Source organism: Lissotriton vulgaris, chromosome 2_1 (assembly GCF_964263255.1).
Source record: "Lissotriton vulgaris chromosome 2_1, aLisVul1.2, whole genome shotgun sequence".
NCBI classification, from domain to species: Eukaryota; Metazoa; Chordata; class Amphibia; order Caudata; family Salamandridae; genus Lissotriton; species Lissotriton vulgaris.
The window spans coordinates 373362092-373388034 of NC_141687.1; the positions used below are offsets into that span (position 1 = coordinate 373362092).

The window sequence follows — 25943 nt, forward strand, 5'->3', positions numbered from 1 at the left end:
CCAATGTGCACCCTGTACACGACTGTGTGACCCTCACAGACGAACAGACCAGAAGTAGGGTTGACCTCAGAGACACGGCCCTTCCCGACCCCGACGGAGAGCTGTGGGTGGACGGTTCTTGCATCAAACTCCCCGATGGCACCACTTCAGCTGCCTATGCAGTCACCACGGCTCGAACTGTAGTCGAGACAGCCCGCATAACGCAACGATCTGCCCAGGCAGCGGAACTGATTGCCCTGACACGGGCCTGTATTCTAGCAGCAGGAACCACAGCAAACATTTACACCGACAGCCAGTATGCCTTTGGGGTGGTTCACCATTTTGGGCTCCTTTGGAGGGAGAGGGGATTCTTGACCTCACACGGCACCCCCATTTTGCACGGGGATCTAGTCTCCGCCTTGATCGAAGCCGTCCTTCTCCCCAAAAAGCTTGCAGTCATCAAATGCCAGGCACACAAAAGGGTGACAGACATTATTGGACAGGGAAATGCACTAGCCGACATCACTGCCCGAACGACAGCTGAAAATAGGACGACAACACGCATGTACGCGACCAGGTCACAAGCAGAAAAATGGTCTGACGCTAGGGACACTATTAGAGACATTCAAATGGCTAGCACACAACACGAACTGACTGAATGGACACGGGTGGGATTGAAAGATGACGAAGGCTGCTGGCGGACAAAAGACACAAACAAATGGTTGCTACCTGACTCGTATCTGATTCCCATACTGACTATGGCACACTCCCCTGCCCACATAGGATCAGCCCCCATGATTGAACTTGTCTCCAGAGTTTGGCACAATGATAAGATCACAGAGTCCGCCAAGCGCCTGGTCCAACAATGCTTGATATGCCTGCAACACAATCCCGGGAAGGGAACTGTAGTACCCCGGGGACGGTTTGGGGTCCCAAATCACCCGTTTGAAGTCTTGCAGATGGACTACATCCAACTAGACAGATGTCAAGGCCTGAAATATGTACTTGTTGTGGTATGCGCATTTAGCAAATGGGTGGAAGCATACCCAACCCGTGACAACACTGCTATGGTCACAGCAAAAGTACTGTTAAAGGAGTTTTTCCCCCGTTACGGCCTTTGTCGAATTTTGTGGAGCGACAATGGCCCCCACTTCGTAGCCGAAGTTATCCAACTCATTTTGAAGGGGTTGGGTGTAAAACAAAAGTTCCACGCAGTCTTCCACCCCCAATCTGCCGGACTAGTTGAACGACATAACGCCACACTGAAACTAAAATTGGCCAAAATAGTGGCTACCACAGGACTGAAATGGCCAGACGCACTCCCCCTGGCATTGCTCTCAATGCGTTCCACCCCTACCAAACACCACTTGACACCATACGAGGTTGTATTCGGCCGGCCTATGAATGTCTGGTCTGCACCGAAACCAACTTCCATTCATGACGTCCCGGACGTCCTAATGTCTGATTACTTATGCCAGTTGACTAAAACACTGTCTGTTATCCATCAACAGGTGCTGCATGCCATCCCTGACACTTCCAGGGGTCCCGGACACACCATCCAGCCTGGGGATTTCGTCCTGATCCGGAACTTCCAGCGTGCCAAGAGTCTGGAACCCCGGTGGACGGGCCCCTGGCAAGTCCTCATCACCACCCGAACAGCACTTCGAGTGGAGGGAAAACGCAACTGGCTGCATGCACACCACTGTAAGAAGGTCTCCTCGACCCTGACCTCGACCGAAAACATCGGCAACCAAGAAGAGCTCCTGAACAAGGACCGACCGTCACTAACCTGCTATCCTGATACCGAAACGCTTGAACTTTCAAAATTCTCTGATCCCACTGTGCCATCGAGAGAAGGGTATTTCCTGCGTCGAAAGGAGGGAGCCTCGGCTAAGTAGACCACGGACTGAGTTAAATCTCAGAACGGTGACCTAAACACTACCAAGGGTTACCCGGAGAGAAGCAAAACAAAATCTGTGGTTCTGCCCGCTACCGAGCACCTTGAAGATGATGGAAGCGCCAGATAAGAAGATGATGGAAGCACCAAATAAGAAGATGATGAAGGCAACAGGAAATACCCACCACAGAAACCCAAAAGCAGACAGACTCCACAGCTCAAAGACAATTGCACTCTTCATCACAATCCTTTTCTGCTTTCTCCTCATGACCACACTCTGGATTGTAGAAGAAAATGCACCTGCTCACGAAACATTCCTGACCACTGCTCAGCCTACCACCATGAAGGAACATTATCTAATTTCGCTCTCTCCCCAACTCAGAGAGAGGCGAAAGGAATTTTGGAATAACTCTTTCGTACAACTACTTCACCAGCACAACCTCGCCACCAATGCCACCAACTGTTGGATCTGTGGGTTGCTACCCCACGCCACTGGACACTCGATACCATTCATCCCTTCACCTTTCTCAGTTCACGGCTCCTGTCTTGCTTGGCTGATGCTTCTGCAAGAAAGCTTTAAGGACAATGCCACCTCCAGCAAAACCGTAACGCATTTCTACCACGGGGTCTGGCGGAACAGAACAAAGACACACTTCTGCCCGCAGACCACCATCAACACAATCCACTTGGACATCCCGGCTAAAGAACAAATCGAAATGCAAGTGTTCAATAATCCAACCAGAACCACCTTCTCCTACCTGCGAAAATGAACGGCTGCCACTCTGACTGTGGCCCTGTCAGTCATCAACGTCACCGGCCACATGTGCATGGAAGGGCTTGGGACTCAGCTGGTAGGCCACAGTGCTTGCCGGTTTTCCAGAACTCTGGACTCCACCGACCCACCTTCCTTTGTGGCATCTCCAAACACGTATTTCGTCTGCGGCACGAAGGCTTACACCTGGCTCCCCAAAGGCTGGGGGGGCACTTGTTTCATTTCCTTCATCCTTCCTCCGACTTATGTGGCACCAGCAAATCATCACAGACAAAAACGAGCCAAAGACATTGAACAAGCCGACTCAACAGGAGCGCAGTTCCTCGATGCTATGAAGGGACTTGTCCCCCTCTGGGGCCCGATGGCGAACAGCCGTGCCATCCGACATCTGACTCAAGCAGTTGAGACAACAATGAACATCACGGCTGGTATCCTTGCTAACAACACCGCTGAACTTCAAGCGGTCCGCTTGGTGGCCCTCCAGAACCGCCTTGTCCTAGATGTGGTTCTTGCGGATCGTGGTGGAGCATGCCGCATTATTGGGTCCAGCTGCTGTACGTACATACCGGACAACTCACCCTCAGTGTACAAAGCCATCGAACATCTTCATAGGCTCTCTTCGGAAGTCCACCAAGAACAAGAAGAATGGTCGCTTGGTGGTTGGTTCTGGAGCACCGTTAAGAACTGGGGCTGGAGACTATTCACCATTATCCTGATTCCTATAGTTGTAATATGCGGTCTATGCTTAGGAATTCAATGTCTGCCACCTCTGTGTACATTATGCGTAAATTGTATTTGCCCTAAGACTGTGGACTTTGGGAACGAACATATGAGAGCAATATATGATGCCGAGGTTAGGAATTTGATGAAGATTGACATTGAGTAAGCAAGTTGGCTAAGATATGTTGAAAAGGGAGGACTGTTAAAGATTAGACTGAAAACGTCAACATTATCGGCGCCATCTTGCCCCTTTCGAGCCCATTCGTGCGCGTAAGCAGCAGCCATTTTGAGCATCATGGTCTCCCGGCCCCTCGCTGATAGCCAGCGCCTCTCTCTCTCTCTCTCCTAACCTCGCAAACATCCCCCGCACGTTGACAACCCCCGCTCTCTCATGCCTTGGGTCATAAACCCCTCTTCAGCGCAGCTCCGCCACAGAATCCCATCCTGTTCCCAGCGCGACACCTCCCTTCATTCCTTTCATGGTCTCAGATCCTTTTGATGCAAACCCCCTTTTCCTGTGTCCCCGTTTGTCTTCCTTATTCCCAGGCCACCACCTGGCCCTGCGGATACTGTTTATTACCCCGTACAGTAGGAAGCTTCCCCTCCCCATCAAAGGACCCTCGAGCCGATCAAAGCCCCCACCCTATGAGATCCGATCAACCCCATGCATTCCGTGAATCGGCGGAATGCCCTGCTGCGCGACAATCATCACCTGTTGTGACCGGGGTGGGGAATTCAACTGTAAATGTATGTGGGAACGGGCCTGTAGGGGAGATTCCGAGGATGTTCTTTCAAATATCAAAGTGTTGCGAGAATGTGTTACGTGCAATAAAGGTCATAAACCCTAGTATAAGAGGCCAGGCCTCAGAAATGTGGTTAGAGCACCTCGTGACGATACTTGCTGTCTGAATTGATGTGTTCTCCTCCGGAGAGAATAAAATCCTCGTTTCCTGCCTTCCAGTCTCCAGCGCCTGCTTCTTCATTGATTAATATTGGTGGGTCATAGAGGCGACACCGCCGGGCAACATAAAAGGGTCTTTGGTTACTGGTTGTCTTTGAACCCCTTTTTTACAGTTGTATACTGGAGCTATTGACCCTCTGCTGTTTTGGGGTAAACTATGGGGAAATCTTTTGTATTGCTCTGCCCGCAGTCACAGGAAGAGCTCCTTAATTGTAATGGTGTGTGAGACTTGCATAGGTGGATCACATACGTAAAATGTTCTTATATATGTCTCAATTAATTTTGGGTTAAGCCAGCTTTATAACCCAGGGAAGTGCTATTGGTTGGTCAAAAGGAAATTCTGATATGCTATGCTAGTGGAAGATGTAAAGTTATCTGCAAATCCTCACTCGGCCCCCCTTGTGGAAAGAGAAGAATATCTTGAGCATATGACATCCGTGGCTATGTGAAACCTCTTTATTAAGTTTGGGTTAGGCATTCTTCCACTGCCTAATTTGATATGCAAGTGATCTTAAGCAAACTCGTGTGTTTTGCATGTGAAACCTGGGACAGTATGACGATTAAATTAATTATCCATTTCCTGTTTATTTTACACTAGGTTAGGAAATGTGTTGCTTATCACGGTCATAGAATTGGTAAATATAGGAACAAGGAAGGGTAATTTGTCGTTATGTGAAAAACAGATTCCATGCATCCAATTTTGCAAAGTAAATTGCATATTTAGGGCCTTTTTATCGTTTAAGAAGTGCATCATGTTTAAAATGAGGTTTTCTTGATGATTAAATATTAAAAAAAATCAACATGTATTTGAATTTTTGTGCGAAGAAAGATTTAAAGAGAAATTGTATCAATTACTTGGAGGTTTTATTTGTCGCTCGTTTGCTATGCACATGCACTTTAATAATCATGTGAAAACTAAGAAGAAATTTTAGAGTTCGTTATATGTAATCTTTTTTTCATTGCTTTGTCTGGTATTATTGTCTATAGAGATGTAAGTTTTATGCAACATTTTAATATCCCAGAATGAATATTATGATGATGTGTTTGTAACAGACAAAATGACACCAAGGTTCTTTTTTGTAATGCTTTTTATTGGCATTTCATTGCAATGCACAAAATCTCAAGAGATAAAAATACAATAGCGTTGCTTAAACCTCCACAATTAGAGTGCAATTAATATCTTTAATCATTCCCACTCCTAAAGTATCCTGCATTGCAACTAAGCTATGACCCCACTGTGCAGTAGTACCCACAGTGTTCCCAGCAAATCCACAAAAGTCCTTCAGCTTCCCCCTCCCTGTGCCACAATATTAAATACATTTTTTATACTTTTGGGGAAATCACGCGCTTCATATATGGTGACCAACAGCCAGTAGTCATACGTGACACTCTTTTACTCCAATTGTGTGCAATAGTGCTCTTCGCCAGTGCTAGTTCCAATCCCAGTAGGGCTTTTTCCTCTTGGGCGAAATCCTCCTCTCAAAAGACATTCCTCAATGCCACCACTGGTGTATTGTTCACATGTTCACTCAAAACCTCTAAAAAAAAAAAAAACACCTGTTATTCCCCCTCCCAAAAGGGGTGACTAAATCTGCATGACCAAACTGTAAGAAGAAAACGACCATCCTGGATCTGGCAACTAAGGCAAGCAGGAAAGGCTCCCTGCACATTCGCCACAGGTGTTTGGGCTTATATGACATTCAATGCAGTTGCTTAAATTGCATCTGTCTCTATCTAGCTGATTTGGCTACCCCTCTTGGTGCCAAAAGGGCAGTTGTCCAAGCCATGTCTTCTGGTAGGCCCAGGTAACTTGACCTTTATTGAGAACATTGCCTACTTTAAGGAGGATATCCAAATCCTATCCCATCCCATCCCATCCTCCAAATCCCTGTAGTGCAAAAACAGAGGGAGCTAGTTGCCTACCCACAGAGAGGTCTCTCCTGTAAGCTTAGCCGCCCACTCCATTTATGAAAGGAATGTTTGCCATACATCTGTTATCACTCTGGTGCTGGTGTGATATTAGTTGAGTGTTTTACCCTTAGAGGTTCTGGAACACTATAATTCTGCTGTATATACTGGATCATTTGCAGGCTGTGGAGCCTTTCATTGATAACCAAGTGGGAGGCTTCATAACATTAGGTGACCTTGGCCATGGCCAACCCCTCATCATAGGTAGAGTTATGGCATTTTCTTGTCGCCGCTCCGAGTACACTAAGGTTTCTGATATAAGAGTGTTTCACAGACATTTTTCACACACTATATTTGCTGCCCTTAGTAATTTTAAGAGTATATTCCTACAATTTAACTGAGTGGACACATATTAAAATGTTTTCAGCTGGATATTTATGCATTTTGTGGTTGTATTTACTCTGTTATGGGTTTCTCTGATGTGGCCTAGGTGTTTTTAGAATATTTAGGGTTGTTATTCATTATGGTGAGATCTTGTAGCTGGGGTTGGAGTTTTGCTCGAGGTATGACTATGTATACGGTGCACAGGGTTTTGGAGGATATTGCTCCTAGTTGGAGCCTATGCAGTTACTTTATTATGAGTCAATATGCACACATTTGTGGGGCTTCACAGCTAGTCAGTCTGAAGTGTGGTCCGTGCTTCCAAAGGAGACCAGCAAGGCATTTCAGTCCAGCTATTAATCAGTGGTGTAGGAAATATTGTAGTTTCTATATGTAGGAGAGTTGATAATTTGCTAATTTCACATGTACCAAAAGCTGTATTTTTGTCAGAGGCCTATTAAATTGAATTGGTCCCAAGACGTGATCGGATACCTATTCCATTTAGTGTTTTTCTTAATGATTTGTGCCTTTTTGGGATTGAAAATATTAAACTATTTGTATCCTTTTTTGGGCTCAATTTGAAGAATTTCTGGATATCGGTGCAAGAGAGAGTAACTGTGGAGCACTCTTTTTAGCTTAGCAGTTCTCGAAGAGAAAACTGACTTTTTGGGATGTTTTTAAGGGGCAGTGTTTGGGAGAGTGGTTTTCAGTCTGCCACGTGAAATAATTGCTGTGGTTGGTCTCGAGGTTTGGCAGCTGCAGTGAAGTCATTGGCCTCTACATACATCCCAGTGCTACCAGCCAAAATTGGGCCCGACGCTGCTTACAGCCTTACTAAGCTCGCACGGAAACATAAAGGTCCTTGCAGTTATTGGTAAACATTCCTTCACCCTGGCAGTGCGGACCATCTCCTGGGTGGTCTGACTCGGCCGCAAAAACTCTGAAGTGGTCAGATGTGCCTCTGGTTGAGTTTCACTAACTCTCGGCACCCATGCAGAATTATCCCACTGTTGTCAAACTAACCTTGAAGGTGCCTGGCTGTTTTAGGGCCACTTCGTGCTCCTGGATGCTGTCACATATCCTTTGTGCTCAAGGGGCCGAGAATATATTGGGTGCTACAAACATGCCCTTGTGTAAAGAAGGCCAGGGACTGCGGCATAGGTTTGGGGAGGTTGTTTATTTTTAGCTGTTTACGATGCGTGCCGTCTTGAAACAACCCCAAGAACCAATCATTGTATGTCCCCCCGTTCACAATAAGGAGCTGTGCACTGCCCTTCACCACACTGCCCTTTCCGAAGCCTTGAAATGCTTTCTCCAACCCTGTCCTTTCACACAAGTACTGCTCCCTACTCCACTGTTCTTTCGCCAGACTGGTCTGCAGGTGCCACCTCACTATTCCTTCCATTACACTGTGCTCTCTACTACCGATGTGTCTTCACTTAAGCTTGCTTTGCTCTTGCCTCTCTGTTCCTAACATAGCCTCTCTAACCTCTGTGCTATTCACTTTTGTCCTAGCCGTGCTATGCTCCGCACTCCACGTTCCCTTCATCCACCCATGCTAGGCAGTTCATGCCATAGGCCCTTCTCCCAACAATGCTGTGCCTCCAACCTCATTAACCCTGGAAACTGTCTTTCAATTCTTTCCAGTCCACCCTCCCCTCAAGAACCATTTCTGCCCTCCACGAAGGTGTCCATTCAGCATTCCATGGAGTGCTGCCTGTCACTCACTTTCTGTAAAAGATTCGTCATTTCATCATAGTGTATTTCTGGGAAATGCGGAGTCAGGTAACATTTTCCATTGAACATAATTTCAATTTACAAAGTTAGGGTTCCCTATGCTTAACATGGAAATTAAAGATTTTGTTTTGAAACATGTTTTTAATTAAAAGCAGCACAGATTTTTTTGTCTATAACCACATTTTTTGTGGTCGAGCAGACCTGTTGCAGGTGCCTTCGGTGTAAATGTCCCTCCAGTTTCCTCCATGGAAGGTATCTCTTAAAGGAGACATGTTCACATGTCATCGGGACCACCATAGTGAAATGCTAATTCCAGCAAAGATTATGGTGATTTCACCACCCCACCTACCGTATGAGTATGTATGACAAAGATAGCCCAACGATAGACCGCCATTCAAAGTGTGGCAGGCTTCCCAAAAGGTTAGTATTCCGCCTTTAACATGCAAAGAAATAGCCCCAGTGTAGAAAAAAAACAATGCATGTAGCCATTTGTGTGGTACATTTCCGATTTTCTGATCGAGGTTCCCCTCAAAGCGACTTCTGCCCAGCGGAGACAGGCTTTTTGATGAAGAACCTCTGCTTATATACTAACTAATTGCGCCAGAATTCCTACCGCTAGTGTGGCAGATATGGTGCACCATAGTGACAGATGGAAATTCAAAGTCAGCCTATTGGAGTGCATTGCGAAAAAGCATTGCTCGTACTTTTAATGCCATTGTGGAGAGATTTCTGTGTCGCAATCAGGAAACCAATGTGGGGTATGGCGCTATGAAACCCAGTGAAAGGCTCTTTATCTCTCCTTGCTACAAGTTTGATGCATTCATTGCTAGAAGGTTATTCCATTCCATTTGGATTTTTCTACCATTTTCTTCATCATTCCGTTCATATCTGTATCCCCTGCATGTAGATTAGCCAAAATATCCCAGTTTTCTGTTTATAGGATAAATAGGTTTATTTGTAAGGCACAGAGAGCTTAGACTTCCCGTTTAGTATGTGATATTTTTTTTATTCTTGAAGTCTGCCCTTTGAGAATTCTATATTTTATTGACTATCCTGAATTATCTTCAGTTTGGCATTGTGCCTCTCAGAACAGGAAACACGCGTGACTTTAGGGAGTTCTTTAGGAATTGGCACAATGTTTAATTGAGGCTGTTTGGGTTTCGGAATTAAAAGTCCATAAATGTTGGGATGGTAGCTGGGAACCTGGGACGGCGCAGTCAGTTTGCTTACCATCTAACAGTGTCCTGTAATACCTCTTGGCTCATGGTTGTTTGTTGGAGTTGCTAGAGAGGCAAAAATAATTGACATTGTAAAACTAACTGGTCTTGGTTTATTTGTCTTGTGCCTTTGGTGTACTGGGACCTCAAAGTCCTGGATCTGGCTCTTAGAATTGTCTGAGTGCGATCAAGGTATTTTGGTGCCCTTGAAGTCCTGAAGTTCTGCTCTCTTTAGGGTCCAGGTCAAGGTTTGAGAGCCTCAAATTACAATATCTTTGGATCTGTGTTCATGGCTGACAGATCATGGGCACCAGGGTTTCGGTTCTCTAGAGGACCTCAACGCTTGAGAGGGCAGAGTTTGAAGGATGTGGCGACAGTTTTTGCTGGGCCCTATCATAACACACCCAGTGATGTGCATGTGCTTCATATACAGGGCACAAGTCCTAAAAAAGAGAAGTAGGGGGACTCTCCAACTTGAGTAGGATCACAGGAAGTGACATCACGGCGAGGGGCATTGCAGGAGTTAAATCACAGGAAGTGACATCACTGCGTGACAGGTTCCTTTACCCAAGGATTGACAAACTAACTCTGCCGCCAGCCTACCCCACCAGGCGTAATATTATCCAGTATTGGGGTATCTTTCATAGATTCACATGCCTGAATCATTCCCCGTCGTCGAGGCGGGAGTCCCACGGTAAATAAAAAAGCAGTGCCAAAAGCACTTTGTAGTAGTAGGCCCTAGAAAAGGCCTGAGGCCTATATTATAGTAGCCTATCTACATCATTATGCTAAAAAGACCAAAGTCTTTGCTCCAACCAATCAGCTTACAGCACCCTCTAGAACCTTCCCTGCAGAGCCAGCTCTCCTCAGATTTTCACCGCACGTCGTGTGGAAGGGAGTCTCCCTGAGTCTTGACTCAGTTTTTTCTTCAAAGCTTCAAGATGTCTGATAAGAAGGCCTTATTTAGACCTTGCAGAACCTGCGAGAAGAAGAGGGTCCATGTGGATGACCAGCATAAGGACTGCATTTATTGCCTTTATCCCAAACATGAGGCAAAAAACTGTAAGATCTGCCGTACCTTCCCTTCTAAGACCTTAAGGGACAGGGAGGCCAGAGTCCTTTTGTGGCTTAAATCCTCTTCCACGGATGATGATGATAGAGCTTCTACCTCTAGCAAGAGGGCGAGGTCTCAAGAGGATAAGACAAGTGAGGGGAGAAAGCATGGTAAAACCTCCCGCTCCACTTCAGGCTCTTCACAGAGATCCCAACATTCTGTCTCTGGAGCCTCAGCTACTAACGATCCTGCAAAGAAAACTGTGAGTAAGACTTCTACTGTCTCCTCTCCAGTGACTACTGTCTCTACTTCGACTTCTTCTTCTATGGATATGATATCCACTGCATCTATCACTGCTCCTATTGTGTCTACAAAGATTTGTATAATGACAAAAAGAACCCTCGTAGACGACTCGTCGACGAAGACTTCATCGTCAACGAAGCATTCGTCGTCCAAAAAGAGCCCGTCGACGAAGTCATCGATGCCGCCGTCGACGACTGTCTCGTCGACGAAGAAAGCATCGACGTCTACCCCGTCGACGACGGGCCCGGCTTGTGTTACTCCGTCGACGACGATCCCGTCGACGGTGGCTCCGTCGACGTCGAATCCATCGACGACGGTCCCGTCGACGTCGAATCCATCGACGACGGTCCCGTCGACGTCAAGCCCATCGACGACGGTCCCGTTGACGGCAAATCCATCAACGACGATGCCTTCGTCGTCGACGATAAACCCGTCGACGACGGCAATGGATGCACCTTTGTCACCGGTGTAATCAAAACTGATGGAATCAGCTTTGCTGAAGCCTACCGCTGGGAATCAGGCTTTTTTACGCCGATTTCAACAAAAAACTTCCAACTCGTGTCTTACAAGAGACAACAAGGATCATATATATCGCCACTTATGCCCTCTCATCTTCTAGAATCTTATGCCGATGATGAAGAGGATGATTTTGAGGACGACGATAATGAAGGTGCTTTTGGTGTGGCACGTCACCCATCCGAACTCCTCATCAAGTGCCAGGATGATGATGAAGACGAATCCTACGCTGAGCACTACTACCAGGAGGATATCTTAGTGCCTCATATATTGGAACATCAGAGACGGCCTAGGGTCCCAGAAGTCACTCAGTTACCGCCTTACTTGATACAAGACTTACAGGCTATGCTGGCGGATTATAAGCAACGTTTTCCGCCACACATGCCTCAATCTAGTGCTGTCGTTCCTCATCCGCAAGATCCACCGGTTTCTCCAGTCATGGAAACCCCGCCACCGGTTTTGCCTCCGCAAACTACAGATACGTCATCGGAAGAGGAAGTAGAAGATGGAGAGTTGCCTAACGTACCTTCATCAGACCCATGGGATGAATACGTCATCCCCATGCCATCCCCTCCAACTCCACAGCCTTCAGATTCACCGCCTGAAGATGTAGGTGGGTTTCACAACCTGATGCTGAGAGCTTCAACCAGATTCAAGCTCCTGGTGACAGTGGAACACACGTAGTGTTTTCTCCATGATTTTAAGGAGGAAACAAGTAAGATATCTAGAGCCATTCCCATCATTGAATATATTTGGAAGGAAGGCATAAAGATAATGAAAAACCCTGCATCTGTGCCTGCTGTGTTGCCAAGAATTGAAAAGAAATATCGTGCTCCACTCTCTAGTCCGGCGTGCCTTATTGGTCATCCGCGCCCGGATTCAGTAATCTCTCAGGCAGCGCAACAAAGGTCGAAGAACCCAGCTACCCCTATTTTTACTCCACCTGATAAAGAGGGGCGACGCTTAGACCTTATTGGGAAGAAGTTTTCCACCATGGCTGCAGCATCTATCAGAGTGGCAAATTCTTTGGCGATTATTGGGCGCTATGCTCGCCAAATGTGGTCCGAAATGGCTGGCTTCATAGAGCTATTACCAGAGGACAAAAGGCAAGAAGCCAGAAAAATTCTAATGGAAGGAGAGCCTGCAGCGGAAGAATCCATCGACTGCGCTCTAGATATGGCGAACACGAATTTCAGACAGTTGGCTGGGGCAGCTGTCCTGAGACGTCAAGGGTGGTTGAAAGCCACTACCTTTCGTCCAGAAATTCAATTGAAAGTACTGGATATGGCATATGACGGAGAGTCCCTCTTTGGGAAGCATGTCGATGAGGGTCTCCTAACGATTAAAACTGACACAGATACTGCGAAGTCGCTAGGGTCGTTGCAGTATAAAAGAGGATCGTTCAGAGGAGCAAGAGGACGAGGTTATTCGTCCAGAGGAAGTTATTACCAGCAAGGCAGGCAGTATCAACAACAATAGCGCCAGAATTATCAGTCCTCGTATAGACAATCTGGATTGGCTGGTTTCTCTCGCCAAGGAGGAAGAAGGCGCGCAAACAATCAAGGACGAGACAATCACAAGAAACAGTGAGAGCAATTGGGCGCCACCTTTAATCCCCTACCTTCCCGTGGGCGCGAAGATATCTGCCTTCCAACAGCAATGGCAGCATATAACAACGGATCGGTGGATGTTAGACTTGGTCCAGCATGGTCACACCCTAGAGTTCATCACCAAACCTCCAACAACTCCGCCCAGGGGTCCCCCTCCCCCTCGTCTTCACTTATTGTTCAAGGAAGTGCAAACTATGCTTTTCAAGAACGCAATAGAGAAGGTTCCAAACCATCGGAGAGGGGCAGGTTTCTATTCCCGTTTTTTCCTCATAAAAAAGAAAACAGGGGAATGGCGACCGATCCTAGACCTGCGCAATCTGAACAGATATCTCAAGAAGCAGGGATTTTGAATGGTCACCCTCTTGGACATTCTCAGTTGCCTCAACGAGGGAGATTACATGGCCTCCTTGGACATGGAAGATGCATGCTTCCACATCCCAATCCACCCAAAACATCGAAAGTACCTCAGTTTCACTGTCGCTGGCTCCCATTATCAGTTCAAAGTTCTCCCATTTGGCCTCAAGTCGGCCCCAAGGATTTTCACGAAGTGCCTGGCTCCTGTGGCAGCAGCTCTTCGGGCAGCAAAAGTACAGGTCTTCCCGTATTTGGACGACTGGTTAGTGAAAGGTCCATCAAAAGCCAAAGTAAGATCCGACATTTCAATATGCCGCAATCTCTTCACATCGCTAGGCCTCACAATCAACAAGAGCAAATCTCAATTGAATCCAAAACAAAACCTGTTGTTTCTAGGAGCTTGCTTGGACACTGGTGGTCTCAGCTCAGCAATCTGGAACAAGGGCTGTCATTCTTGCAGACTCCTCCGGATTTTATTCTGACGACGGATGCGTCCATGGGGGGCTGGGGCGGTCATCTCCAGGACCTGCAGGTGCAAGGAAAATGGTCTCAACAGCACAAAAAATGCCACATCAACAGTCTGGAGTTGAAAGCCATTTGCTGCCTGCTTCTTCAAGCGTTCCTCCCCAGGATAGCAGGATCCTCGGTCCTGGTCAGAACGGACAACACCACAAGCATGTTTTATATAAACAAGCAGGGGGGAACGAGATCAGCAACATTGTCCAGGGAAGCCCAAGAGTTATGGCAATGGTTAACAGTTCACAACATAACTCTCTAGGTGGAACACGTCAGAGGCCTCTACAACACCTTGGCAGACAAACTGAGCAGGTCCTTGTCAGATTGCCACGAGTGGGAACTGGACAACAACCAGTTAAACTATGTGTTTCAGAGATGGGGCAAGCCGAAGTTGGACTTATTTGCAACCCAACAGAACAAGAAATGCCGGTACTACGCCAGCAGATACCCTCAACAGGGTTCAAGGGGGAATGCCCTTTCGATGCGATGGTCAGGGACATATGCATACGCTTTTCCTCCGATCCCTCTGATTCCACGAGTGGTGCGCAAGATGAAGTTGGAGAGTTGTCGCCTTCTCCTAATTGCTCCCAAGTGGCCTCGCCAGTATTGGTTCCAGGAACTCATGCTACTTTCTCAGGAACCACCGATCAGACTGTTGGTAACCCCAACGCTACTGTCACGCAACAAGGGTCAGGTACTTCACCCAGATCCTCAATCGCTGAAATTGCACGCATGACTCCTAACTTCCTAGAATTCGAACATCTCCAAATTCCTCAGGACTGCCGAGACATTTTAATGAAAGCAAGAGTCCAGAGTACATTAAAAACTTATCGTCTCAAGTGGAAGCGTTTCTGCGCATGGTGCATCTCTAGTGCTTTACACCCTATAGAGGCGCTAGCAGAGAAGATATTACCCTATTTATTGCATTTAGCACAATCTGGTCTTTCTTTTTCGTCAATAAAGGTCCACTTAGCGGCCTTATCCAGGTACAGAAAGATGGCTAACACTCAATCACTCTGCTCTTCATCGCTAATCAAACAATTTATGAAGGGTCTGTTCCGGGCTTATCCTCCAGTAAAGCCCTCACCACCGGAATGGGAGCTCAACACTGTTCTATCGCAGCTGATGAAACATCCGTTCGAGCCCATCCATAGAGCTGACCTAAAGTTCTTGACATGGAGGTTGCTTTATTACTGGCGCTAACCTCCGCAAGAAGGGTGGGAGAAATTCAAGCCTTCACCATAAAGGAGCCCTTTTTGCATTTCTCCCAGGACTTTGTCACTTTGCGGACGAATCCAACGTTCATACCAAAAGTGCCTTCCCAGTTTCATCTAAATGAGCCTGTCAAGCTGAAAGTTTTCTTTCCAAATCCTTCAACCCCGGCTGAAAGAACATTGCATTCTTTGGACATCAAACGATGCTTAAAGTTCTATCTTCAGAGAACCAAGACTTTGAGAAAGTCAGATCAACTATTTGTAGCTTATGGCCAGACCACATTGGGAAAAGCGGTCACTAAAGCTACAATCTCAAGATGGATAGCATCCGCTATTCAATTCTGTCACATCAAGGCTAATCGACCATTGACAAGGTCTGTTCGATCTTATTCCACAAGAGCTGTGGCAGCGTCTGCAGCTTTGTTTGCAGTTGGGACGCTTGAGAACATTTGCCGTGCTGCGACATGGAAGAATGTCCACACGTTTACAAGGCACTACTGCCTACAATCAGCAAATCAGGATGATGCGGCAGTGGGCCAAGCTGTTTTACGTCACCTGTTTCCATAAGGAGTACATTCAGGTACTAATGTTGGCTTATTTCATATACTGTACATGCAATTCAATAGATTGCCTTAAATATGCAAAAATATGTTAACATGTTGTGTGCTTTTTATGATGCTTAAAGTTCCTTTCCAGAAGGAAAATGCACAATTTCTATTTTGAATTTGAACATGATTTATTAATAGATCAATCTCTAGGCGATTGTTGGTTGTTGACTATACATTCATGGGGGTGCACTGCAATAAGTCTCCCACCATCCGCAACCGACTTTGCCTGGCTTACTGCTTGCTATTCTGATTCAGGCATGTGAATCTATGAAAGATAACCCAATACTGGATAAGAAAACAAGTTACTTACCTGTAACTTAACCAGATCTTACTCCTGAGGCACAGCCGGGAGCACTTTAACGAGAAAGTTGCGCTTGATATTTTAACAATTTGTGTGTTCTGAATTGTTTTTAAAATCCCACCTCCCTCCCTTGACTGAACTGTGACTGGGACATTACTCCTACCTTTCCACCGCCGCGCAGCAGAGCTAAACGCTGCAGCGGGATCGCCCAGTTCTTCGCCGCCATCAGCGAGTGAGCCGGTCTTGTGGCCATGCCCACTTGCTCGAGGCCTCGCCCCCTCCGCCTACATAAACCGAGCTGAAGGCGAGCTCCGGTTAGATCTTACTCCTGAGGCACAGCCGGGAGCACTTTAACGAGAAAGTTGCGCTTGATATTTTAACAATTTGTGTGTTCTGAATTGTTTTTAAAATCCCACCTCCCTCCCTTGACTGAACTGTGACTGGGGCATTACTCCTACCTTTCCACCGCCGCGCAGCAGAGCTAAACGCTGCAGCGGGATCGCCCAGTTCTTCGCCGCCATCAGCGAGTGAGCCGGTCTTGTGGCCACGCCTACTCGCTCGAGGCCACGCCCCCTCCGCCTACATAAACCGAGCTGAAGGCGAGCTCCGGTTAGATCTTACTCCTGAGGCACAGCCGGGAGCACTTTAACGAGAAAGTTGCGCTTGATATTTTAACAATTTGTGTGTTCTGAATTGTTTTTAAAATCCCACCTCCCTCCCTTGACTGAACTGTGACTGGGGCATTACTCCTACCTTTCCACCGCCGCGCAGCAGAGCTAAACGCTGCAGCGGGATCGGACAGTTCTTCGCCGCCATCAGCGAGTGAGCCGGTCTTGTGGCCACGCCCACTCGCTCGAGGCCACGCCCCCTCCGCCTACAAAAAAATGTGCACTTCACGTACGCGCAGCGGACGCGCTGTCAGCGCGCCGAAGGCGCGCCTAAGGCAAGCCCGTCTGGGCCCGTCCGGGCCCAGCCGAACCCAGGCCCAGGGACTCTGCCCGTTTCACCAAGTGACCGTTTGGTATACACAAGTGACATGCTCCGGGCTCTCCACCCGGAAAAAAATCTGGAGTGTCGCTACACCTACGTAGAAGGTAAACGCTATATCAACTGTGAACGCTGTAACCCAGTCGCTTTGACCACTGGGTAATCCTGGACTACAGATGGGCCTTCTTAAATGTCGGTCCCTCCCTAAGCATGCTCACGAAACTAACTTGCTGATACAGGACCAAGGTTTGGATGTGCTGTTTCTTACAGAAACCTGGCTCTCTGTTTGGTCAGATTCTGATATTGTCAACGTCCTACCCCCAGGATACCTTATTCAAACTCTTCATAGACCTCGGGGCAGAGGAGGGGGCCTTGCGATAATCCACAGAGAACACCTTGCCTGTAGAACCAGTAATGCCAACATTGAAGACTGCGAAAGCTGCCACTTCGCTCTTCAAACATCCCCGGTACACTCCCTCTCAGGGCTGCTGATCTAACGTCCTCCGGGAACACCAGGGAAATTCCTTAATGCTCTTGTTGACACTGTGTCACAGATAGCTACCTCCTCCCCCAACTTCCTCCTCGTGGGCGACCTCAATCTCCACCTATCAGGCCCTACCGATCTAACAGCGTCTGATCTCCTTCTTGACCTTATGTCATTTAACATTCGGCTAGTCAATACAGAACCTACCCACGACAAGGGACACCTTCTGGATCCTGTCCTTACCAACATCACGGACATCACCACTGGCCCCCCCTTCCACTCCCCTGGACAGACCACTTCTTAATCCCCATCTCCTGGTATTTCTTTATATCACCCACCCAACACCCCAAAACCTGGGTTACTGACCGGCGCTGGCACAAACTTGTACCAGGCGAATGGACCACCATTCTTATGAATTCCATCCCTGCCTTTTCCACCGATCCAGTCTACGCTGATAAACAGTTCAACTCCTGGCTTACATCTTTATTTGACAAACTCCTCCCCAAAACTACCACCCTCAAGCATACCAAAAGAGTGAGCCCTGCCCCTTGGTACACTCCGGAGCTCAATCTTTTACGAAAGGAATGTAAAAGAACGGAGCGCTCCTGGAGGAAGGATAAGTCAACTGTCAAGAAGGATGCCCCATACCTCATTACAAAATTACAAGACCGCCCTTCGCAAGACTAAAAGTATATTCTTCCAAGACAGGATAGAAAACTCCTCCTGCTCCAGCAAGGAATCTTTTATTATTTTAAAAGAACTTCTTAAAGTCCCAGACTCCGGACTTAGAACCCCGCCAGACCCCAAAGCAGATGAGGGAAAATGCCGTAAACTGGCCAACTTCTTCGAGGAGAAGATCCAGAAAATCCTTGCCTCCATCCCATCCACCAACTTGAGCGAGGAAAAAGTAATCAACACTACTCCCACTTCTCCCCGTCTAACTTCCTGGGGATCAGTGACTGTTGAAAAAGCGGATCTTTTCAACCATCAAAAGCGGATCTCCTAGGGACCCCGCTCCGCTACGCATCCTTAAGAAAGTAGCACCTACCATCGCCCCCCCCCCCCCCTTATCCATCTCATTAATGCCTCACTGCAACAGGGAGTCGTCCCCTCCAGCTGGAAGGCTGTGGTCGTCAAGGCGCTATTGAAAAAACCCTCCCTGGACCCCTCGGACTTGGCCAGCTAAAGGCCAATCTCCCTTCTTCCCGGAACCAGTAAGATTGCTGAAAAGCTTGTGAATAACAAACTCTCACAATATTTGGAAACCAACAATCTGCTTAAAAGCTCACAGACTGGATTCCGCCCAGGGCAGGGCACTGACATCGCCCTTCTCGCAGCGGTGGAGGAGGCCAGAGCACTTCTGGACGCGGGGGATCAGTGGCAGTGATCCTCCTGGACCTCAGTGCGGCCTTCAACACCGTTAACCATCAGCTCCTTATTCACCGACTCAGGAATATCGGTGTGGAGGGAACTGCGCTGACCTGGCTGACTTCTTTCCTGGGTTAACGCTCTTTTCAGATCTGGGAGAATGACACCCGTTCCCCCGAAACACCCCTCCAATGCGGCGTGCCTCAGGGTTCCTACCTGAGCCCGACATTATTCAATGTCTACATGTCCCCATTGGAGGAGGTTGTCAACCCGTTTGGAGTGAGTATCGTCAGCTATGCTGATGACACTCAATTAGTGGTGTCCCTATCTCACCCAAGTCAAGAACCAGCGGACTTATACAACTGTCTGACGCAAATACAAGGATGGATGAACAGCTCATCTTTGAAACTTAACGGTTCAAAGACAGACATTCTCCTCCTTGGCCAGAAGGGGCTGTCCCTTTCACAGAACATCTGGCCCCCCTGCCTGGGTGCGCCTCCTGACCCGAAGTCCGAGATTAAAAGCCTGGGTATTTGGCTCGAAAAAGATCTGTCTTTCAAGACACAAGCCAAAAAAGTTGCCGGGACGTGCTTTGGACTCCTCAAGTCGATCAGGAAGATTCTGCCTCTACTTCCTCCCACCTCCCAAAAACTGTTAATCCAAGGCCTTATTTTATCAAGGTTGGATTACAGTAACACCGTCTACCTAGGCGCCCCTGAGGCAACCTTGAACAAATTACAAAGGATCCAGAATTCCGCTGCCCGGATCCTCACCAATACCCCTGCTAGAGCTTCGGCCAAACCAGCCTTGAAGCTCCTCCACTGGCTCCCAGTGAGAGAGCGAGTGAAGTTCAAGGCCCTATGTCTGGCTCACAGACTTCTACAAGACAAAGGCCCCCCTATTTTAAGAAAATTTATCAGACCCTACAAAGCCCCAAGATCCTTACGATCTGATCAGGAATATCTTATCACCATCCCTAGAGTCAAGAAGGCGCGCACGGGAGGAAGGCGCTTCTCTGTCCATACTGCCCGCCTTTGGAACTCGTTACCCCGCAACCTTAGAACAGAACTAGATTATCTCCGATTCAGGAAGCGGTTGAAAACTCTCCTCTTTCACCCCCTTGCCCCACTGACCCTCAGATGTATAGATCTTAGCGCTGGGATACTCACGGGTGACTAAGCGCTTTATAAAATTTAATAATAATAATAATAATAACTTCAGTTATCCAGTATTGGTATCTTTCATAGATTCCCATGCACCCACCCTCCTCCCCGGAGAGTCAGTTCTCTAAGTTCGGGATACTTGTTCCCACTTGTGCTACAAAAATCTGAGGAGAGCTGGCTCTGCAGGGAAGGTTCTAGAGGGTGCTGTAAGCTGATTGGTTGGAGCAAAGACGTTGGTCTTTTTAGCATAATGATGTAGATAGGCTACTATAATATAGGCCTCAGGCCTTTTTAGGGCCTACTACTACAAAGTGCTTTTGGTACTGCTTTTTTATTTACCGTGGGACTCCCGCCTCGACGACGGGGAATGATTCAGGCATGTGAATCTATGAAAGATACCAATACTGGATAACTGAAGTTACAGGTAAGTAACTTGTTTTCTTCCATGTGCAGCACATTTCCATGAGATGTGATTGCCTTAGGTGCCTGGTGGTCAACACATTTGATGGAAAGATCGTTTTTTGTCTATTCCTAGTTTTAACTTAAAGTAGCATACAGGATTAAGCACCTCCTGCAAAGCACATCATGTAACATGCAGGTGGCAGATTTTATTTTATGTAGATAGGTAAGTAGGTCACTGCTTTGAACAAAGAGATCCTTTTGTTATATGCAGTTGCATTGTAATCCTTCTAGTATAGCAGTGAGCTATGACGGATTTGTGACTCCTACACCCAGTAACCTTCACTGTCTTATGTAACACATCCTGTACAATGATTTACAAACTTGTGTGATTTATTGACTATAATATGTATGTTTGCTGTAAAGTGGTCTGGCACCCTACATTTGGATGAATAGCGCTGTAAACCAAATAAAAATCACTAGTATTTAAATTATTATTTTGCACTGGGACAGAGTAACGCATCTGACATTCTTCCAGTGCATGAATATCTATTATGTATCGGGGTCGGAACAAAGTCAAAATCGTGCCCCTCTTATGAGCCATTAAAGTGATAACAAGCTGCTGCGTTTGCTTCCCTTCCTCTGCATTTACATCTAGGTGGGGAGCTACAGGCAGCCCCCAGCCTGGATACTCGGACAAAGAAGGCCAAATGGGCCCTTAAGTTTGGCCTTTGTCTGGGTCTGATCGGTCCCCCAATTTTAACAAAAAAGTATCACTTTTTGGCGGGTAAATAATCTAGTCTAACAGAGTTACTACTTCAGGCTGGTTATCTCAACGTTTTGTTGTGTTCCATGTCTGTTCAGTCTTCTTCCCAACAACCTCTGATGGTTCTAACTCTTACTAGCATCACAGCCTCTTGGACAGGGTAAAATGGAAGTCCCTGAGCTAGTTACTGGTTCCTCATGCTAGGGGTTCTTCTTTTCCACAGAGCAGCCTTTTCTTTGGCGCACTAGGCCAGTCCATGCAGACACATTTCAGCTCGGCTATAAGAGCCACTGTATAAATATCGAATAACTACATAAATCTTTGCAGACTGACTACTTTGGCAAGCTTGGACCAACTGGTTAGGTCTCGGCTAAAAGACGCGCGTAAGCGCGTCTCCGCCGAGATCTTATGTCAGCGAGTAGCAGTCCCAGGAGACAGTCCTGGCCACGCGCATCCTTCCAGGCAATTTGTAACTGGAACGCGCGCTGTGGCCAGGCGCTGTCTCCTGGGAAGCGCAAGCACCACACACGCATGCGCATACACACACACACGCGCCCATGCACGCACGCACGTACATACATACAGAGACACCACCCCTGACTCATACACACACGCGCGCACACACACACAAGTGCACCGAGGCCCCCCCCCTCCCCCTGCACCGAGCCCCCCCCCTCCCCCGCCGTCACCGTCGCACACATACATACACACACACACACACACACACACACACACACACACACACACAAGCATACACACACGTGCACCTACCTTACCTCAGCACGCGGCGCCCAACCTCCTGCTGGCGCGGCCCCGGGGCTCTACACCGCTCACAGGAGCCCCGGGCCGCGAGACGCTACGACTCCGCCTGCCTCCTCTTCCGGTGTGAACGTGGCCCCGCCCCCGTCACAGGCGACCGTGCCTGACTTCCGGGGCCAAGTCCCACTTGAGTTTGTTCAGCGTCAACCGTGTCTAATATATACATGTGCATGGCGAACGTCTGGTTAACGTTTACATTTACTTTTTTTTGCCGTGACCTACGTGATTTAGTTAAGCAGAAAAAAAGACGTGTCATGATTGTAACTGGAAAAAAAATATTCCTTTGTCGGGTGAACGTTTTGTGGGCTGTGATGGAAAAGTGATCAGATAAACTCGGGGAAACCCAGCAATGCGCGAGAAGTACGATGACAGCTGCGCCGTTTGCACGTAGCTGAGATGAGTGGAATTGTTTAGCCTGTGTGTCACATCCGTTTTATATAGTGATTGGGCTAATCTAATTTATAGGTTTTTCATGTCAGTAATGTTGTACTTGTATTGTACTTCATATCAGCAGGCCATTTCCTTATCGATTAGTTCAACCTTAAAGCACTTGTGGTTAATTTAAGGCGTGTGATGTAAATGAATGCCAAATTCTAAATGACAGGACATTTTCCCCATTAGTCATCATGTGCAGCTCAATGTAGGCTTCGGTCTTAACTTCTTACATTTGTATACCCATCAGTTGTCTAAATTACTGATTTATGGCCAATTCCAATTAACCCTGCAAACTAGATCGGCCTGGGAGTACATCGAGTTAGTCTGTTGACAACATATTTATTAGTAGTGAGTAGTGAGTGCAGAGTAGTGAGTGCAGAGTGCAGAGTAGTGAGTGCAGAGTGCAGAGTAGTGAGTGCAGAGTGCAGAGTAGTGAGTGCAGAGTGCAGAGTAGTGAGTGCTGAGTAGTGAGTACAGAGTAGTGAGTAGTGAGTGCAGAGTAGTGAGTGCAGAGTGCAGAGTAGTGAGTAGTGAGTGCAGAGTAGTGAGTGCAGAGTAGTGAGTAGTGAGTGCAGAGTAGTGAGTGCAGAGTAGTGAGTGCAGAGTAGTGAGTGCAGAGTGCAGAGTAGTGAGTGCAGAGTAGTGAGTGCAGAGTAGTGAGTGCAGAGTAGTGAGTGCAGAGTAGTGAGTGCAGAGTAGTGAGTGCAGAGTAGTGAGTGCAGAGTAGTGAGTAGTGAGTGCAGAGTAGTGAGTAGTGAGTGCAGAGTAGTGAGTAGTGAGTGCAGAGTAGTGAGTGCAGAGTAGTGAGTGCAGAGTAGTGAGTGCAGAGTAGTGAGTGCAGAGTGCAGAGTAGTGAGTGCAGAGTGCAGAGTGTGCAAAGTGCAGAGTAGTGAGTGCAGAGTGCAGAGTAGTGAGTGCAGAGTGCAGAGTAGTGAGTGCAGAGTGCAGAGTAGTGAGTGCAGAGTGTGCAAAGTGCAGAATAGTGAGTGCAGAGTGCAGAGTAGTGAGTGCAGAGTGCAGAGTAGTGAGTGCAGAGCAGTGAGTGCAGAATGCAGAGTAGTGAGTGCAGAGTGAGTGTGCAGAATGCAGAGTAGTGAGTGCAGAGTAGTGAGTGCAGAGTAGTGAGTGCAGAGTAGTGAGTGCAGAGTAGTGAGTGCAGAGTAGTGAGTGCAGAGTGAGTGTGCAGAGCAGTGAGTGCAGGTGCAGAGTGGTGTGTGCTGTTGAGTGCAGAGTGCTGTGTATTGGCAATGTAAATGACAATGCCATTTATTTATGATTTAAAGAAAAAAAAAGAAATGTCATGAGCAATGCCAATTACTCTACCTTTAATGATGCCGAGACCATTGCATTGCAAATGCTTGTTTTTAATGTGAAATGGAATATGTATGCTAGCTTGACAGTTCGAAACCAAATCTATATTTGGGCTGTCAATCTTTTCCCCTGCTTCATGTGCAGTGTGGAGGATCTGGGCAATTTTAGTGTTTGAAACTAGTTTTTCCACACTCACCCAGGGCCTTGGATACTGTTACTTGCAGAGTGTAGTTTGATTTACTCTTCACTCTTAGCAGCGAAATCTATCGTGGTGAGTTATTTGGGGTGCAGATGCATCATAAGACAATGGCTACAGAGTAACTAATGAGTAAAAACCTAGACATATGTGTTATTACAGAATAGTCTTCAAAGTTACAGTCGTAACATTGAGCAGCGGTTAGAGTACTCTCTTATCTATTTGTGAATGTTTGGTTTGGGCTTCTGGGGTCTTACTGTTAGCTAGTCATTTTCCGTGTACTCTTCTTGCCATTTCTTCTTTACATCTTTGTATATTTTGCAGTAATCAATGAACTGGATGGATTGGCGAAAGGTCAAGAGACAGATTACCGTGCTGCAGGCCACGCCCGTCTGCTGCAGGAGAAGGCAAAGAAGGCTGTGGAATTCCTGGAGCAGCGGTTTGAGGGCAGAGACTCCTATCTGAGGGCACTGACTAGCCGTGGCAATGAGCTTGAGTCCATCTCATTTCGCAGTGAGGACACCACTGGACAGAAGGTACGGCCTCACCAAGAAAGGGTCTCTATTGCTGCACTTGGAGAGGGATGGGATGCAGAACAAGGTCCTTTTTATGAATTAAATAAGGTGCACCACCAATAATGTTTTCGGGAGGAGGCACACCAGCAATAAATTATGTTACTGGCATAAGCTGGAGTTGCGCTGTCATAGTGGAAGAGGCAAGGCACTGACACTGCCGGCTGTGAGAAAGGGGTTGAGTAGCATTCCTTTTTAGGCCGACACCTACCAGACAGCAGAGCTATCTGGTTTGTTAAAGACATCTATGGGGCATTCGAAAAGCTTCCCTGGCATTCTGTTCATTGCTTACCATTGGCTTTTTGGTTTGCAACTAACATTTGATTGCTATCTGTTTGGTGGTTTTGTTTCTGACTGTCCAGCTTGAGTTCATCCCGCTCATGGGGCATAGCCTATTTACTGTATTCTTTCACAAGTGCTTGCTTTCTGTCACCAGGCCTTTAAATCTTATCTTGTCATATTTGCTGTGCATCCAAAGACAGAAGTCATATGTTAGGCTCTGCCTTCCAAGCAAATTTGCTGTTTACTTTTCCTGCTGTGAATGGAAAGGCTTTTTCCAGCACACATTATTTTAATTTCAGTAAATGAACTGAGCAGATATTTCAGAATATATCAGAATTAGGAAAGCACAAATGAAGCACATTTTTTGTAATTCTTGAAGTGTGGTGGAAGCTAACATTTTAATAAGATTTAAAAAATCAATATAGTAGGTAGGTAATGACATATTCACACATTATCATTTGTGTGCTGTATACTTTTATCAGTGAAATTCTGTGCAAATGTAGTTCTCATTTCAATTGAAAATGTGTTGTCTGTGATTGCAGTGAGCTACCACACCATGCATACTCCATTTTATGCCACTCTACACCACTCCATGTCACTCCAAGTCACTGCACTCTACGCGTTTCTACTCTGCACAACTATACTCTATGCCAATGCATCACTCCACTCTACTCTTCAACTCTGCACTTAATGCCACTGCACAATATGCCAATACACCCTAAGCCACTATAATCTACTCAACACCATTACACTGTACATCACTGCACTGTACACCACTCTACCCTGCTCCGTTCCACTATACGCCCCTTCACTCTTCTCTGAAACAATCTACTCTGTGCCACTGCACTCTACACCACCCTACCCTACTTCACTGCAGTTTACGCTGCGCCGCTTCACACCACTGTACTCCACACCACTGCACTCCACACCACTGCACTCCACACCACTGCACTCCACACCACTGCACTCTACACCAATGCACTCTACGCCAATGCACTCTACGCCACTCTACTCCTAACCAATTCAATCTATGCCAATCTACTCTGCACCACTGCACTCCACGTCACTATAGTCTACATCACTACGTCACTGCACTCTATGCCACTCTGCTTC

The 25943-nt window shown here is 47.1% G+C and overlaps 1 protein-coding gene across 2 annotated transcripts in view; it reads left to right on the forward strand.

The window, feature by feature from the left end:
• Nucleotides 1–25943, forward strand: part of SMG6 (SMG6 nonsense mediated mRNA decay factor) — a 1283123-nt gene that overhangs the window by 1191040 nt on the left and 66140 nt on the right. For both annotated transcript variants that reach the window (XM_086955188.1, XM_086955187.1), the window contains exon 17: nucleotides 24301–24512. In XM_086955188.1, coding sequence (XP_086811314.1) covers nucleotides 24301–24512 — 212 coding nt within the window. The remainder of the gene's footprint in view (nucleotides 1–24300; nucleotides 24513–25943) is intronic.